The sequence below is a fragment of the Amblyomma americanum genome, chromosome 6, assembly GCF_052857255.1.
Source record: "Amblyomma americanum isolate KBUSLIRL-KWMA chromosome 6, ASM5285725v1, whole genome shotgun sequence".
Taxonomy (NCBI): domain Eukaryota; kingdom Metazoa; phylum Arthropoda; class Arachnida; order Ixodida; family Ixodidae; genus Amblyomma; species Amblyomma americanum.
The window spans coordinates 114757749-114771404 of NC_135502.1; the positions used below are offsets into that span (position 1 = coordinate 114757749).

Genomic DNA, 13656 nt, shown 5'->3' on the forward strand with positions numbered 1-13656 from the left:
TGATTAGTTCATGTTGGAGGAATTAAAACACACGTGCACAGCACTGTGTTGAGTACAACGGGAGTGGGGCGTCCAGTTATTAATCGTTCAAGGTAGAACTCGCGGAGCGTTCGGTCACTGCGTGTAACTACCTGGTGGAGAACAGACGGGACGTCAAGTCCGTGTGTTCGAGGAATGCACAGAGGCTCACCAAGGTTCGCTCACGAGTGCGCGCACTGCCCTGCGGCCACAATAGCGTCCTGATGGAATCTCGTAGTATGCCCAGCGCCGTATAAGGCGCAAGCATATCGCGACGAGCATCGGCGAACGCGGAACAGCGAAGGAGCAGGTGTTCTAGTGTTTCCACTGCACCGCATTCGTCACGCACATCACTCGTCGCGATTCCGTGACGCTCCCGTCGTTCCCCGGGCCACACGCAGCCAATGCGCGCGCGGAGGATCATTACTCGTTGCGACCGCGTAAGTGCGCGACAGCCGGTGATACTGTCGATGCGCGCACCTCCGGCGATGCGTGGGTCGGGATGCTGCTTTCGGAGATGGGCGTGAATGGCCGCACGCACTTCCTCCAGCGCAAGGGGCAGATCGCTGGCAGGTAGTTGCTGTGCAGCGGTCGCGAGGTCGTCAGCTTCTTCGTTGCCGGCGATGTTTGTGTACTGTTCGTTTTTTTCAATCTGTGCCTTCTTGAGTGGCGTCCCAATCCCCCGGCGCCTTTCGTTCGCACATAAAATGTATGTTGTTAGTTTGCGCTTCGGCATCTTATTTCTGTGTTTTTGTTTGATCAGCGGCACAATGTCGTAATGTCTCGTTACTAGCCCAGCCAAAGACTTGTCGACCTGCTGCAGACTGCAATATGTCCCTTTTGAATGACGTAGTTGCACAATTCCAGTCGTACAGCCAAATCAGGTATTTATTTGGCATCTGTGATATAGACACGGACGTCGGATAAACTCTGGCAATTCGCATCAAGATACTTTCGTGCATACACCACATGCTGCAATCCTTTGTTTCGCAACCAAGCCTGTTCATAACATCTCGCTGGCAGTAACCCAAGGCGGACAGCTAGCAAGGCGCTGATATGGTGTATCTGATGTAGTACAATGCCACAAAGAAGTTCGCTTATCTCTCACGCGTAAACACACCGTCAGGGTGTGCCAGTCGATCACAATAAGTGAATAGGATGTTTTCTTCGCTCCCTCCAACCGTAGAGTGCTGTTCAAACTACCGAAAATTTTGGACTTATTGAGTTTAATGAATTTGGTACGAAACTAATACCAAAAGAAAAAGATCCCTATCCTAACACTGAGGAAAGCGCTGCAAGAAAGTGGTTCAGCAGTGCTCAGATAGTGCAAGGTGTACGAGTAGCATCAAGCTTTCATACGAATCACATCAAAAGCATTACTTTAATGAGTAGTGAGGCTTAGGCACTAGCTTAATTTACTGAGGTCGCGAAAGTTAATAATAATAATAATAATAATAATAATAATAATAATAATAATAATAATAATATTAATAATAATAATAATAATAATAATAATAATAATAATAATAATAATAATAATTGGTTTTGGGGGAAAGTAAATGGCGCAGTATTTGTCTCATATATCTTTGGACACCTGAACCACGCCGTAAGGGAAGGGATAAAGGAGGGAGTGAAAGAAGAAAGGAAGAAGAGGTGCCGTAGTGGAGGGCTCCGGAATAATTTCGACCACCTGGGGATCTTTAACGTGCACTGACATCGCACAGCACACGGGCGCCTTAGCGTTTTTCCTCCATAAAAACGCAGCCGCCGCGGTCGGGTTCGAACCCGGGGAATCCGAACAAATGCTTTGCGTTATATGGCTGCCATAAATTTCCAGTGATGCTATAAGCATTGAACCGACCTTACGCTTTTTCTTAACTTCTTCGCCGAGGACTGTTCCACGAATACGTGAGCCGCCGTGGTGGCTGAGTGGTTATGGCGCTCGGCTGCTGACCCGAAAGACGCGAGTTCGATCCCGGCCGCGGCGGTCGAATTTCGATGGAGGCGAAATTCTAGAGGCCCGTGTACAGTGCGAGGTCAGTGCACGTTAAAGAACCCCAGGTGGTCGAAATTTCCGGAGCCCTTCACTACGGCGTCTCTCATAGCCTCAGTAGCTTTAGGACGTTAAACCCCCATAAACCAAACCATGTTCCACGGATACTGTTCGTGCGCGCGAATAGCTGGATGAGTATTCTCTGAACAAACCAGTGGGCGACGCCAGCACTTTCCTGCCTTCCTCGGGTGCCATTAGTCTTGCGCCTTGATGTGTTTGCGCTGACAACGGAGTACACTTTTGGGGAGTACTTTTTTTTTTCCAAACTGCAAACGATAAAGATTCGGCCGGCGCTGCTTTTGAAGGTTGTCCTGTGAAACCTGGTAGTTGCTCGGACGGCAAATAGGCATGCAAGAAGGCAGGACGCTTGTTGTTTGCGATCCCAGCCAAGCGTTGTATTTGGCATCTGCCCTGGGTCTCTCCTTAATAATGCTTGGCTCTCTTCCAACTTGGCCTGTTTTCGTTGGCTAAGAGTGCTTGTAAATATTCTAGCCTTCAAGGTATTAGCTAGCTCCGCTGCTAACCACGGCGTTGACAGTGAGAATGCCTCATGGAACTTTGCGACGTTCTTTGGATTATTTCCTAACAACGGTGGCCAGTGCTCAGCCATTTTTCATTCTACATTCGTAAGCCGTGACTATGCATGTTTTGTGTTAATGAGCTGGCCCGAAAATTCAGCCGTTTAACTGGTCAAGCGGGAGACACTCTGATAGGCATTTTCATCTGCTATTGCAAGGCAGACAAGCACTTTACGTTTTCACCACGCGAACGCCAAGTACACACAAGTGGCCCAGGCAGACTGCAAGGAACAGGCGACTCGCTAGTGGGGGTATTCCATGCTGAAGTCAGAGAAGCTTGCAGAAGCCCCATTTCATTTGTCTCGTGAACGGTGCGCTTTGCATGTCGGATAAAAAAGCCATTCTGAGATTATATTATTATGGAAGCTTAGTTTCCATTCTTATTAAAGGCGCTTTTGAGCAATGTTCAGCGGTGCTTACCATCCGTCTCGTTCCGGGGAGCTCGGGAAATTTGAAGGCCTAACTTTCAGCTCATAACTCAAAGGCTAGATACTTGACCACGCAAGAAAGCATATTTAGAGACTAAGCATGCCGACGGCTCTCTCTCTCTCTTAGCAGGCGTGTGGGCAGTGGTGACCGGCCTCCGTGCACCCCTATGGCGGCGTGGGCAGCGGCGTGGCTTTACCTGTCGTCTACCGCCTGGCTCACGGCGGACGCGGCTGACGCGTCCTACCTGGCCTCGCTCCTGCTGCCCAGCAGCCCCGACGGGTGCGCCTCCCCGCCGACGCGCGTGCACTGTGCGGTGTTGCTGTTGCAGTGCTCATTCGGGTCTCTGCGGTTCTCTTCCCTTCGCTGAAGGGTGTATGAATGTTACTGCAAAGCCGGGCCACAGTGAAGGCTTCTCTCGGAAGACGCCACTCACACTTTTTTATTATTATTAATAGGTTTTGGGGGAAAGGAAATGGCGCAGTATCTGTCTCATATATCGTTGGACACCTGAACCGCACCGTAAGGGAAGGGATAAAGGAGGGAGTGAAAGAAGAAAGGAAGAAAGAGGTGTCGTAGTGGAGGGCTCCGGAATAATTTCGACCACCTGGGGATCTTTAACGTGCACTGACATCGCACAGCACACGGGCGCTTTAGCGTTTTGCCTCCATAAAAACGCAGCCGCCGCGGTCGGGTTCGAACCCGGGCAACTCACACTGCAGTACTTGCAATAGCAAGACATCATGCAACGTCAAACTGTCTGGTGAAACTCTGGCCGTGATCTTGCCCAAAATTTGGTGCATTTGCAGCCCGCTGCCGCTCTCCTGCCCGAGAAGGAGCACAGTTCGTAACCGGGTTTAAGTTGCTTCCTAGATATTGATCCCTGCATGTAATATTATTTGTGTAATGTTAGCAGGTGATGATTTAGAAATGATAAAGGAGGGAAGAACGGCAACAGTTGCGGTCATGCCATACGCTAAAAGTCGGTTCTGCTAGACATTTCTTTAATACTTTGCACTTTAAATCGTGCTAACAGAGCAACGTGAAAAAGCTTTGGTTGGTTTGTAGCCGCGGGGCCAAACCTACAGTAATGTGTCGAGAGATAGCGCAGTCAAAATGCAGAGAAAACAAATTAAAATAAAGGCTGGGAAACTTTCAGTGCGCAACCATAAGGTATTATTGAATACAATTATCTCGCTGCCAGTTGACGTCATTTGACTTCATTTCGTACTGTCGATTTCTCCCCAGGAATCTCATCACTTGCCATTTTGTGGCAGCTGATAACAGCCTAAGTCAACTGAATGAATTCGGATGATTTACGCAAGCGCAGCTTTCGTGTTCAGCCTGTCGACATCCTGGCAGCATAAGCAGGCCTCGTGCATTGTCTTAAACTGGGATCCTCGTTTATGGCCGTTATTATGACATCAAATGAGATGTTCATCAAAAATTTCCCGGTAAAATGGTCCGCTTTCGCCCAAAATGATAACGGTAGGCTAGCTTTTGGTGTTTCCGCGAGAATCGAAAACCATGTGCGGAAAACGATGGTAGGCTACCTTTTAAAGGAGAGAGAAAGAGAGAAAGACGGAAAGGCAGGGAGGTTAACTTGGCAGCGCCCGGTATGCTACCCTACACGTGGGAAGGAGGGTCGTCTCTAGCAACTATATGGCAGTTTATTTTTGCGCATATGTGCACTCGCGTGTGAGTCTTGCAAGTATACTCTCTCCTCGCATACCATTCCTGAAGCAAACAGCACGTACTCCTACAGCCTTTCTCGAGTAAGTTTTTAGTTTAGAAAGTTTTGCTGCTGCTGGCTGTATCCTGGGTCAAGTATACTCCAAGCGCTAAAAGTCAGTACCTGGCCGACGGCCTGACTTGACGGCTTGTTATTTGAGCTCTGAAAAGGGCACCTGTACAGTTCGGCAGACCAAGTGCTACACAGGGCAGGAGTATTTCAAGCGAAGCTTTAATCATTGATCTTTCTTAACTCACTAGTAATTAGTGGCGCCGCGGTGGCTCAGTGGTTATGGCACACGGCTGCTGACCCGAAAGACGCTGGTTAGATCCCGGCCGTGGCGGTCGAATTATTTCGATGGAGGCTAAATTCTAGAAGTCCGTGTACTGTGCGATATGTCAGTGCGCGGTAAAGAACCCCAGGTGGTCGAAATTTCCGGAGCCCTCCACTACGGCGTCTCTCATAGCCTGAGTCGCCTTGGGACGTTAAACCTCTATTAACCATAAAACCAAACCCATCACGCGTAATTAAGGTTCGCATTCCTCCACACACAAAAATGACGAAGATAAACTGCTCAAAAAACCTCTAAGGTGGCGATTGCTTCTTCGCCATGTGTGTTGCTTCGTGGGGTGGCTTTCAGCGACTTTGTTGGTAAAGGGAGCGAGAAAGAACAAAAGCCAAAGAAAAGGCCGACACCGCCACTGTTGCACCTAAATCATTTGTCTTCGAGCTTCATGTCTACAGCGCGCTTGCCCATGCATGGGCATTTACTGGTATCTCACTCGCGCTGCAGCCTGCATGCCGTCGTCATGCATGCAGTGCACGCTGGACGAAAGTGCTATACCTCTTTGGGCTCCATCTCACTGGTTGTGTTTCTGTGGCTGATGCTTAGCTCATTCATAGGGCAATTGTCAAACGTGTAGCGATGCTCTTCAGTGTTATTTCTTATTAATAGAGAAAGAACGAGGGCAGATTGAATGTCCTCCCCGCTTAGTGTCGCCGGTCGCCACCGCTGTCCACGCCATACTGCCTCGGCCAAGAGCCATGTGGCTCGCCACGAAATAATTTGTTTTCGTGTTAGTTGGCACATGGCAACAAACTGTGTAACTACACTGGGGGCTTTTTCAGAGCTGAGCCTTCAATTCGGCACGCACAGCACAGACTTGCTTCGAGCAAGAGAAGGTCTCTGCTGTGCATATTGCGTTCGCATCCCGGTTCTTTGCGCAGCGACCGGTCTTGTTTTCCTGGCGCGTGACAACGCTTCCCCGCGGGGCCGTGTGCGCAGCGACGTGGACGCGGCGGCGTGTCCGGACCTGTACCGGCGCTACAGCCGGCGGCACACGCAGTGCCTCCGGCCGCCGTCCTCGTGCCGTCCGCTGCGCCACGGGCTCTCCGAGGCCGACCGACAGCTCATCCTGGACCAGCACAACGCGTACCGCGACCGGCTCGCCTCTGGAGCGGAGGGCGCCAGCGGACTCCCCGCCGCCGCCAACATGATGCACCTGGTGAGGGTTAAGCCGCGTTCAGACTACGTACGCTACGCACGGATCGTTGGTAAGGATCGTAAGCGTAAACGCAAAAAACGCAGTGAGTGTGCTCAGACGAGTGCTGCATTGAGCGTAAACTACACAAAGTCTGCTGCCAGCGCGGACGTAAATGTCGGTAGACCCGCGACTTTTACGACAAGCACAGATACAACTGTTACTGCTCGGCCAATGCGCACATCAGTTTCGGTTTTTATTTTCCGGTCACGGGGCTTCCGGTCTTTTCAAATTTTGCGCTCAAAGCGACGCTCGTCTCCTTCCGACACATGCCGACACTGCCACATTGTCTCGGCTCGCTCGTGTTGTCACCGTGTGGTCTGCCCGCAGCTTCATCATGAACAGTGCGGAAGGTATTTCTATATTATCAGATGAGCTGCTGATAGAAGAAGTGCGGCAGAGGTCGCTTCTGTACGACCAGCGACTAAAAACATACAGGGATAAGCAGCTACAACACGACGCCTGGCTCGAAATAGCAAGCGCACTGAACCAAAGCGGTAAGTGCTTTTCGTTTTTTTCCATCTGCGGACAAACTCGCAACAGTCAAATGCTTTCCCTCGTCTAGAAAAGTGCGATTACGGCGCTGGGCGAGCGTTGACAATATTGTCGGCGGTGCGGTTCCCGTCGAGGCGTTTTCCCGGTGTTGTTTCGCTGTCACACGTGGGGAAGCGGTGATTTCTAGGGCAAAAATTGTGGGCCCCGGAATTAGCGCACAAGTGGTGATTGATTGCGTTGAAATCTACGTGAGTTGTAGCGCATAATTGCTAGTCGCAACTTGCTCCAGCCGTCGACTGGGAGCCGCACTGTAAACCAACACGTGCAAGGTTGTCTATGGGAGTGGGTCACACTATGGGTCTCAATGGCACGAGGGTATATAGCGACAGGCTATGCTATCGATTTGTCTTTTATCAGCGATGAAGTGACCCCCTTTGTTTTTGATCTTAGCTTGCCGAACTCGAGCTGGTAGGCTGAAATGAACGTTCATAGCTCACTTTTACGGCAGTGCGCACAAATTTTCATATACCTCCTGTTGGGCTGTAAAAATGAGATCAGCATAATATGGCAGCAGTGAGCTTTCTTTAGACGAACGCATTTTTCAGAAAAATATGTGCAATGTGTAATATGTAAACACGTTCTTTTTCTATGTTCAATGCAGTGCCAGTGCTACAGCATCGGTGGAGCTACCTGAGGCAGAAGTTCCTCCGCCTCAGGAAAGTATAAACGAAGTCCGGCAGTGGCGCAGCGGATGTCGAGAAAGGATGGACATTGATGCCAAATCTAATGTTCCTAGCCGACGCAATACAACGTCGAAGGTAAAAGCCAATTGCTAGTTCTTTTGGTACTCGGTGGCTGTGGTGTTTTACTGCAAAGCATGGGTTGATATATTTGGCTGCAGCCGTCATATTTCGATGAAGAAAGAAATAAAACCACGCTTGGTGTACCTACATTTTTGCGTAGACTAACTGGCCCCCTGGTGAAAAAAAAAATCTGTAGCCCACAGTACATCCTTTGTACTCTGAATTTCGGCATTGGCACTTTACAGGCGATCTGTTTTAATAGCATGCTTGACATGTACGTAGTACTTGACTTCCTCACTTCCTGAAGTAAGAACAATCAGTGGGACACAACTGATTTTTTTCACCACAACCTACTTCATTCCAGAGCACATGGCTTGCGTTTCTGCTCCATTCTACAGTCACAAAAAGGCCACCGGGAGCAGAAAATATTTAGAAGCTAAAACCAGCCCATACAATGGGGCATCATTGACTTGTCGCGTGTTAACAGGAAGCTTATAAACAGCCCTGTGTGACACAACCTTACATGCGCTATTCTCTTTGTGTTGTTAATTATGCTTGAGTTTATGTGTGCATATAAGCATCTTATGTTTTTTTCCCATATCATCCACAGCCTGGCGAAAAGAGATGAGGCTGCAGTTCATGCGCAGTCGCTTGATCCAGCCGCTGACTCGGCTGCTTCTGTTGAAGGCTTATGCCGCTCATTTTATATAGACAGCACTGAGGAGGAGCTTGCTCTGCCTGATGAGACGGAAGGGTTGTCCACTTCAGTGTCTGCTTCCGCACCGATGGAGCCCAGTAATGAAACACACTTTCAGCCTGCCCCAAGTGGCCAGCCTGCCTCAAGTGAAACGTCTGCGCCAGGCAAAAACTTCGGCAAGCGCGCGAAAAGAAAGAGGACAGACCTTGACGAAATAATGACGTCAACTCTGCAAGCGAACCGGCAGAGGCTGAATGACTTGACGACGGCTACCATGTCCGTGACGACGACGAGCATTTTCTTTTGAGCTTAGAAAGCCTTCTCGGCAGGGTGGATGGCCGCAGAAAAGAGCAGCTTAAGCTGCAAATTCACAGTTTGTTAATTGAGGCAGCATACCCTGAGAGTGGCGAATAACTGGTGAAATCGTTTCTCATATCACTTGCCACATAGCGCTAAACAGACATGGACGCAGGGAGGCGAACAGGACGGGCGCTCGTCCTGTTTGCCTCCCTGCGTCCGTGTCTGTTTAGCGCTATGTGGTAAGTGAACCATCACCAACTCGCCCAAGCTTCCACTCTGGTTTCTCATATCATTTTGATTTCGGCTTCAACAGCTGAATCATATGCTGTAAAGCCAGATACGTGTTCAGGTCATGTGAAACATGCAAAAACTGCAATAAGGGAGTAATTACTCATTGGCATCCATACGGCTACAGAGCAGAAATATACAGCTTCCACAGAAACTTCGCAGTTGAAGATAACTGCGTCCTGGTTCGGCGTTTGAACCCAGGACCACCGCTTCACCGGAGCAGTCGCTCTACCAACGGCGCTAACTGGGGCGGCAAGCTTATGGTAGGGCGAGAGTGATTTGATCAATAACTCGAAGTGGGAACAGTGTTGGTGAAGTGTTTAAGGGGAGATGCTACTCGAAACAAAATTTTTTTAATTGACCCAGAACAACGAAACTTTGTGTGCTTATACTATTTTTTCTGCTTTCTTCAGAAAACTAATTAGTTCTTTTTTTTTGTAGCATGCATACTTTTTGCTCAGCTGCTACCAAGCATAAAACAAAGGCTTCTTGCGCACATGCTTTTGCATAGAAATTTTTTACTGAGAATGAGGAGCATTAGCTCATTTTGCAGCTTGGTAACTGTAGAATCCAAATAACTAACCAAAATTTGCTCATAAAATTTTGTAGTATGAAAAAAAATTATGATCATTTGTATCGTTATTTTCCTGGGGCTCATTACTGTTGTATCAACCCTTTGTAAACTTGCATCAAAGATATTGAAATTCTGAGTAGATACCTGCAGGTTACACATTCTCTTCTGTATTGTTGGGTCCTTTAGCTTTTTCTCCACGTAGAAGTGGAGTCTCAGTTGCCGAAGGGCTGTTCCTAGGCGTTTCGCAATGTGATTTGTGCAGTGCCCTTTCTCTATAGTTGTAGAACCATACACGTGAGCCTCTGATATAATTGCTGCTTGTTCATTTTTTTTTAAATTCCAACTCTTGAGGAGGCTTGCATATGAGTCGGTGTTACTTAAAATGAAGAAAGCAGTGACACTACCACAGTTCTTCCATGTCTCACGTGACATGAATGCGTCCTTGATGTCACAGCCGTCGTTCAGCTGTTGAAACCATAACCGAAACAGCCCGAGAAAACATTTAGTTATTAAATATTTTCTGCCTGTTTCCCATTCTTTCAATTTATTTATTTTCGCTTCTTGCTCTAGTTTGTTTTGTTTGCTCTTGCTTCTTTGTATTGTATTGTTTTTTCTAATATATTAATCATCTTCTTTCTTTGTATTGTATTTCTAATATATTAAACAAGTGTTCACACTGCCTCTCCTTGTGCAATGTCTTTGGACTCGTAAGAAACATTACTGAAATAAATTATAATTTTTTATTATTGCATCAAGTTACTGAACAATGTCATGAAAATTGCATGCAGTGCAAATGTCATTTGCCAACAAAATAAAGTACTATGAAAACAACACTTGTGTTTGCAAAACATTACTGATATCTCTGCACTTATACAATCCAGTCAGCAAAAGTAAAGCAGACAGTCAAAGCAAATCATTATGTCAAGGTGTCTGTCACTTGAACAGAATGCCACAGAGAAATATTAGTTCCAACGTAAATTCTGCGTTTACACCCATTGCCAACTCACAAAACCCGGACCATGAAAATAGGTAGCAAAGCTGTCTCTTACTTCAGATGCTCTCCTAGAGTAAGCATTAGAGCCTTGCCTAATCATCTGTGGCAAGGGCTCTGTGCTGTTCCTCCATTCACCTGGAATAAGTACACCTGCACTGTTTGTGCTCTCTCCAAACTGTGGTGGACAATAGCCACCTGGCAGCCTCCCCTCCTGCATTAAGTAATTGTGCAGAAAAACACAAGCACCTGAGACTGCAACCGCATTCCTTGACAGCAGACTCATGCGGTTCCGCAGGACCCTCCATCGGGCACACAAAATTCCAAATGCATTCTCGATGCAGCGTCGTGCTCCGGGAGAGCCTGTAGTTGTACACTCTTCTTGGCGTGTTTGGTGGTTGGATACCAGGGTACGGCTTCATCAGGTTCACTTTTAAGGGAAATGCATCGTCTCCTACCATCACAAAGGGGAGCACAGGGCCACCATTGGGCAGGGCCGCAGGGGATGGGAATGTATCGTGTGCATTTTCAACGACTTCTCCAAGCCCGCACGACGAAAAAACACCACCATCACTTTCACTACCAGCAGCCCCTATGTAAATTGTTGTAAACCTGTAGCCCGCGTCGCAGGATGCCATGAGGTTCATACTGAAGCTGCGCTTATAGTTAAAATACACGGAACCAGAGTTTGCCGGTGCATCCAAATGAATGTGTTTGCCGTCGATAGCACCGACACAATTTGGAAAGTTCCATCTCCACATGAACTCATCAGCAATGGAATTCAGTTTCCTATGGTCTAGCCGCCTCAGGACCCTTGGTTTTAGGACCTTGCATATGGCAATGCAGACTTGAGGAACCAGGTGCAAGATAGTTGATTTCCCCAACCCTGAAGCTGTATGCCAGGGACTGGTAACTGTTTCCGCTTGCCAAGAACCTGGAATATAATAGACAACATAGGTTTTTGCTGGCTTTGTCTAAAACATTGCATGCAGACAACAGTTGACAGCTGCTCTGCAAAATGTGCTTTTGTCAAGTGGCACCAGTTCATTTTCATAGACTACGCTGTGAGCAAGAGGCATGATAAAGGACAATGTTACTTCTGACCAAAAAAAAATGAGGGCCCACCTGTGCAAAAGCCTTTACTTTACGCACTAATTCGCGTAGCGAAATCTAAATGCTATACATAAAGCCTTAAGAAAGTAGAAAAGCCGCGTGAATTCGCTACATCAAGAGTGCATTGCAAGCCCCCCCCCCCCCCCCCCCCCCCCCCCCCCCCCCCCCCCCCCACCCCCCCCCGGATATCTAAATATGCACTTGATACGGGCTTCGGAGCCTTTGAAACTGTCTTTAAAATATGCCCATCGCTGTGACTAGAAGATAAATCCTCTTATTATACATGACACAACAGCTTTCTCTCTGCAAAAAAAAAACAACAGATTTCGCCAACAGCCCTCCGCGCAGCTCGCTTGCATCCGCGTCTATCATCTGAAGCAGAGAAAAGGACGCAGAAACGCCCAGATAATGCTTACCTTAGCGTTATAGCCAAACGCTCAGCAGATGATAAAGATTCTCGCAGTGGCGTTTGTTGCACTTCAATAAGTGGTCTCACAAGGCTTTAGAGGAAGTCGAACTGCTGCGGTGACATCCGCACGAAGTTGTAGAACAGCGCAGTGTCGCCAGTCCTCAGCTTCGCAAAAAGATTGTGGAAGACTCCGACTACGGCTCTATCAAGGAAGATTTGCCGCACCCGCATTCTTCTACGACGCCGCCGTCTGCGTTGGTCAAGGGCATACACGATGATGAGCTCATTTTGAGCTTGAAGTGCCTCGACCTCCGCTAACACCCGCCTGCTAACCGGCGCCATGTTGAAAAATGCGGAGAGCAGTTTTCCGAGAGCGCTGATTGGCCGGTCGTAACCAACGTATCTTACCGAAGGGCTCGTGTGAACATCGGCGGTTTTTAGTTGCGTAAAAGGAAGTTACAGCAGTTGCGCAGAATGCGATATGTACGACGTTTACGGCGGTTGCGACTGTAGTCTGAACGCGGCATTACACACGCGGAACGCCACCAACTGAACGATCCGCGCGCCGTGTTACATGCACACAATTCTCGGAACTCGCTAAGCAGCTCGAGAAGGTGAAAAGTTGCGCAGCAGGCGTGCCTGAATCTTCGTGCATTTCTTGAGCAATCCCAGCCTATCGTTACTGCTTAATAGCCCTTTGTTTTGTGCCCTCTGACGGAACGAAGCAGCAACATGCAGAAGAACGTTCTGCGTGCGGCGCACGCGGCCAGATGTCAGCTTCACCGTCGCTGCCGTGAGCGCAAGGAAACCGACGAATTCATTAAGGCTGTTCCACGGGACCCTCGCTACTTCAGTCGTGGGCCGCTGCAAGCAGAGCTATCATGGAGTGGCGCCAAAGTTGCGAAAATCCTTAAAGGAATTTTCGCAGAACCCTGCTCCCCGCTTGTCCTACGCAGCAACGACCGGGCGAGCGCGGTAAATGCACCCCGCAGACCAACTGGCGAGAGATTCTGCCTTGGTGGCAATCCTCGAGACCTGCTGGCGCCAATCCTAATACCAGCTGGCATCAATTCCTAATAGGGCCCAGATTTCATTGTTCAGCGCAGGTGGGTGGGATACCCAATAGCCAGACTTGACGGAACCAGCACTAGGTCTACTCTCTCCAGCTCAAGGAAAGGGAAGCCCCGGCTTCGTATGCACGGATCTGTGAAATGTTGCTTAGTGTCTACAGCCCGTGTAACATTGTATCTTCAGCGGCCAGCAGATAGCCTCGCCAGTAGGACCAGCAGCAGCAGCAGGAACGTGTCGCCGTTATCATCGTTGAACCACCCAGTAGTTCTGGCCAGAATTGCCTGCCTCGCACGTTCGCTTTCAGCGGCTTCATTTTTCATCCGAGATGAATTCATCCACCAAAGTAAGACGCGACAAAGTTAATGGGTCCCGTCAGCAGTTGTTCTTGTCTACGGACACCTTCCTCTTTCAAACTCACAATCAGTACGTGGAAGGCCACACGGCATGCATATAAAGCCCCGCTTTAACCAAGCCGTACTAATGGGCTTGAGGGCCTCCGCGCGCGCATTGGCTGCGTGTGGCCCGGGGAACGACGGTGTGCGTCACAGAATCGCGACGAGTGATGTG

The 13656-nt window shown here is 48.7% G+C and overlaps 1 protein-coding gene across 3 annotated transcripts in view; it reads left to right on the forward strand.

Moving 5' to 3' along the window:
- LOC144094938 (CRISP/Allergen/PR-1-like) overlaps window positions 1-13656 on the forward strand; it is a 67128-nt gene that overhangs the window by 27922 nt on the left and 25550 nt on the right. The window contains exons 2-3 of one of the 3 annotated variants that reach the window (XM_077628805.1): window positions 3205-3357; window positions 6093-6312. In XM_077628805.1, the coding sequence (XP_077484931.1) occupies window positions 3205-3357; window positions 6093-6312 (373 nt within the window). Of the gene's footprint in view, window positions 1-3204; window positions 3358-6034; window positions 6313-13656 lie in introns of those variants that run through there. The other 2 variants (XM_077628806.1, XM_077628807.1) reach the window with 2 other exon arrangements.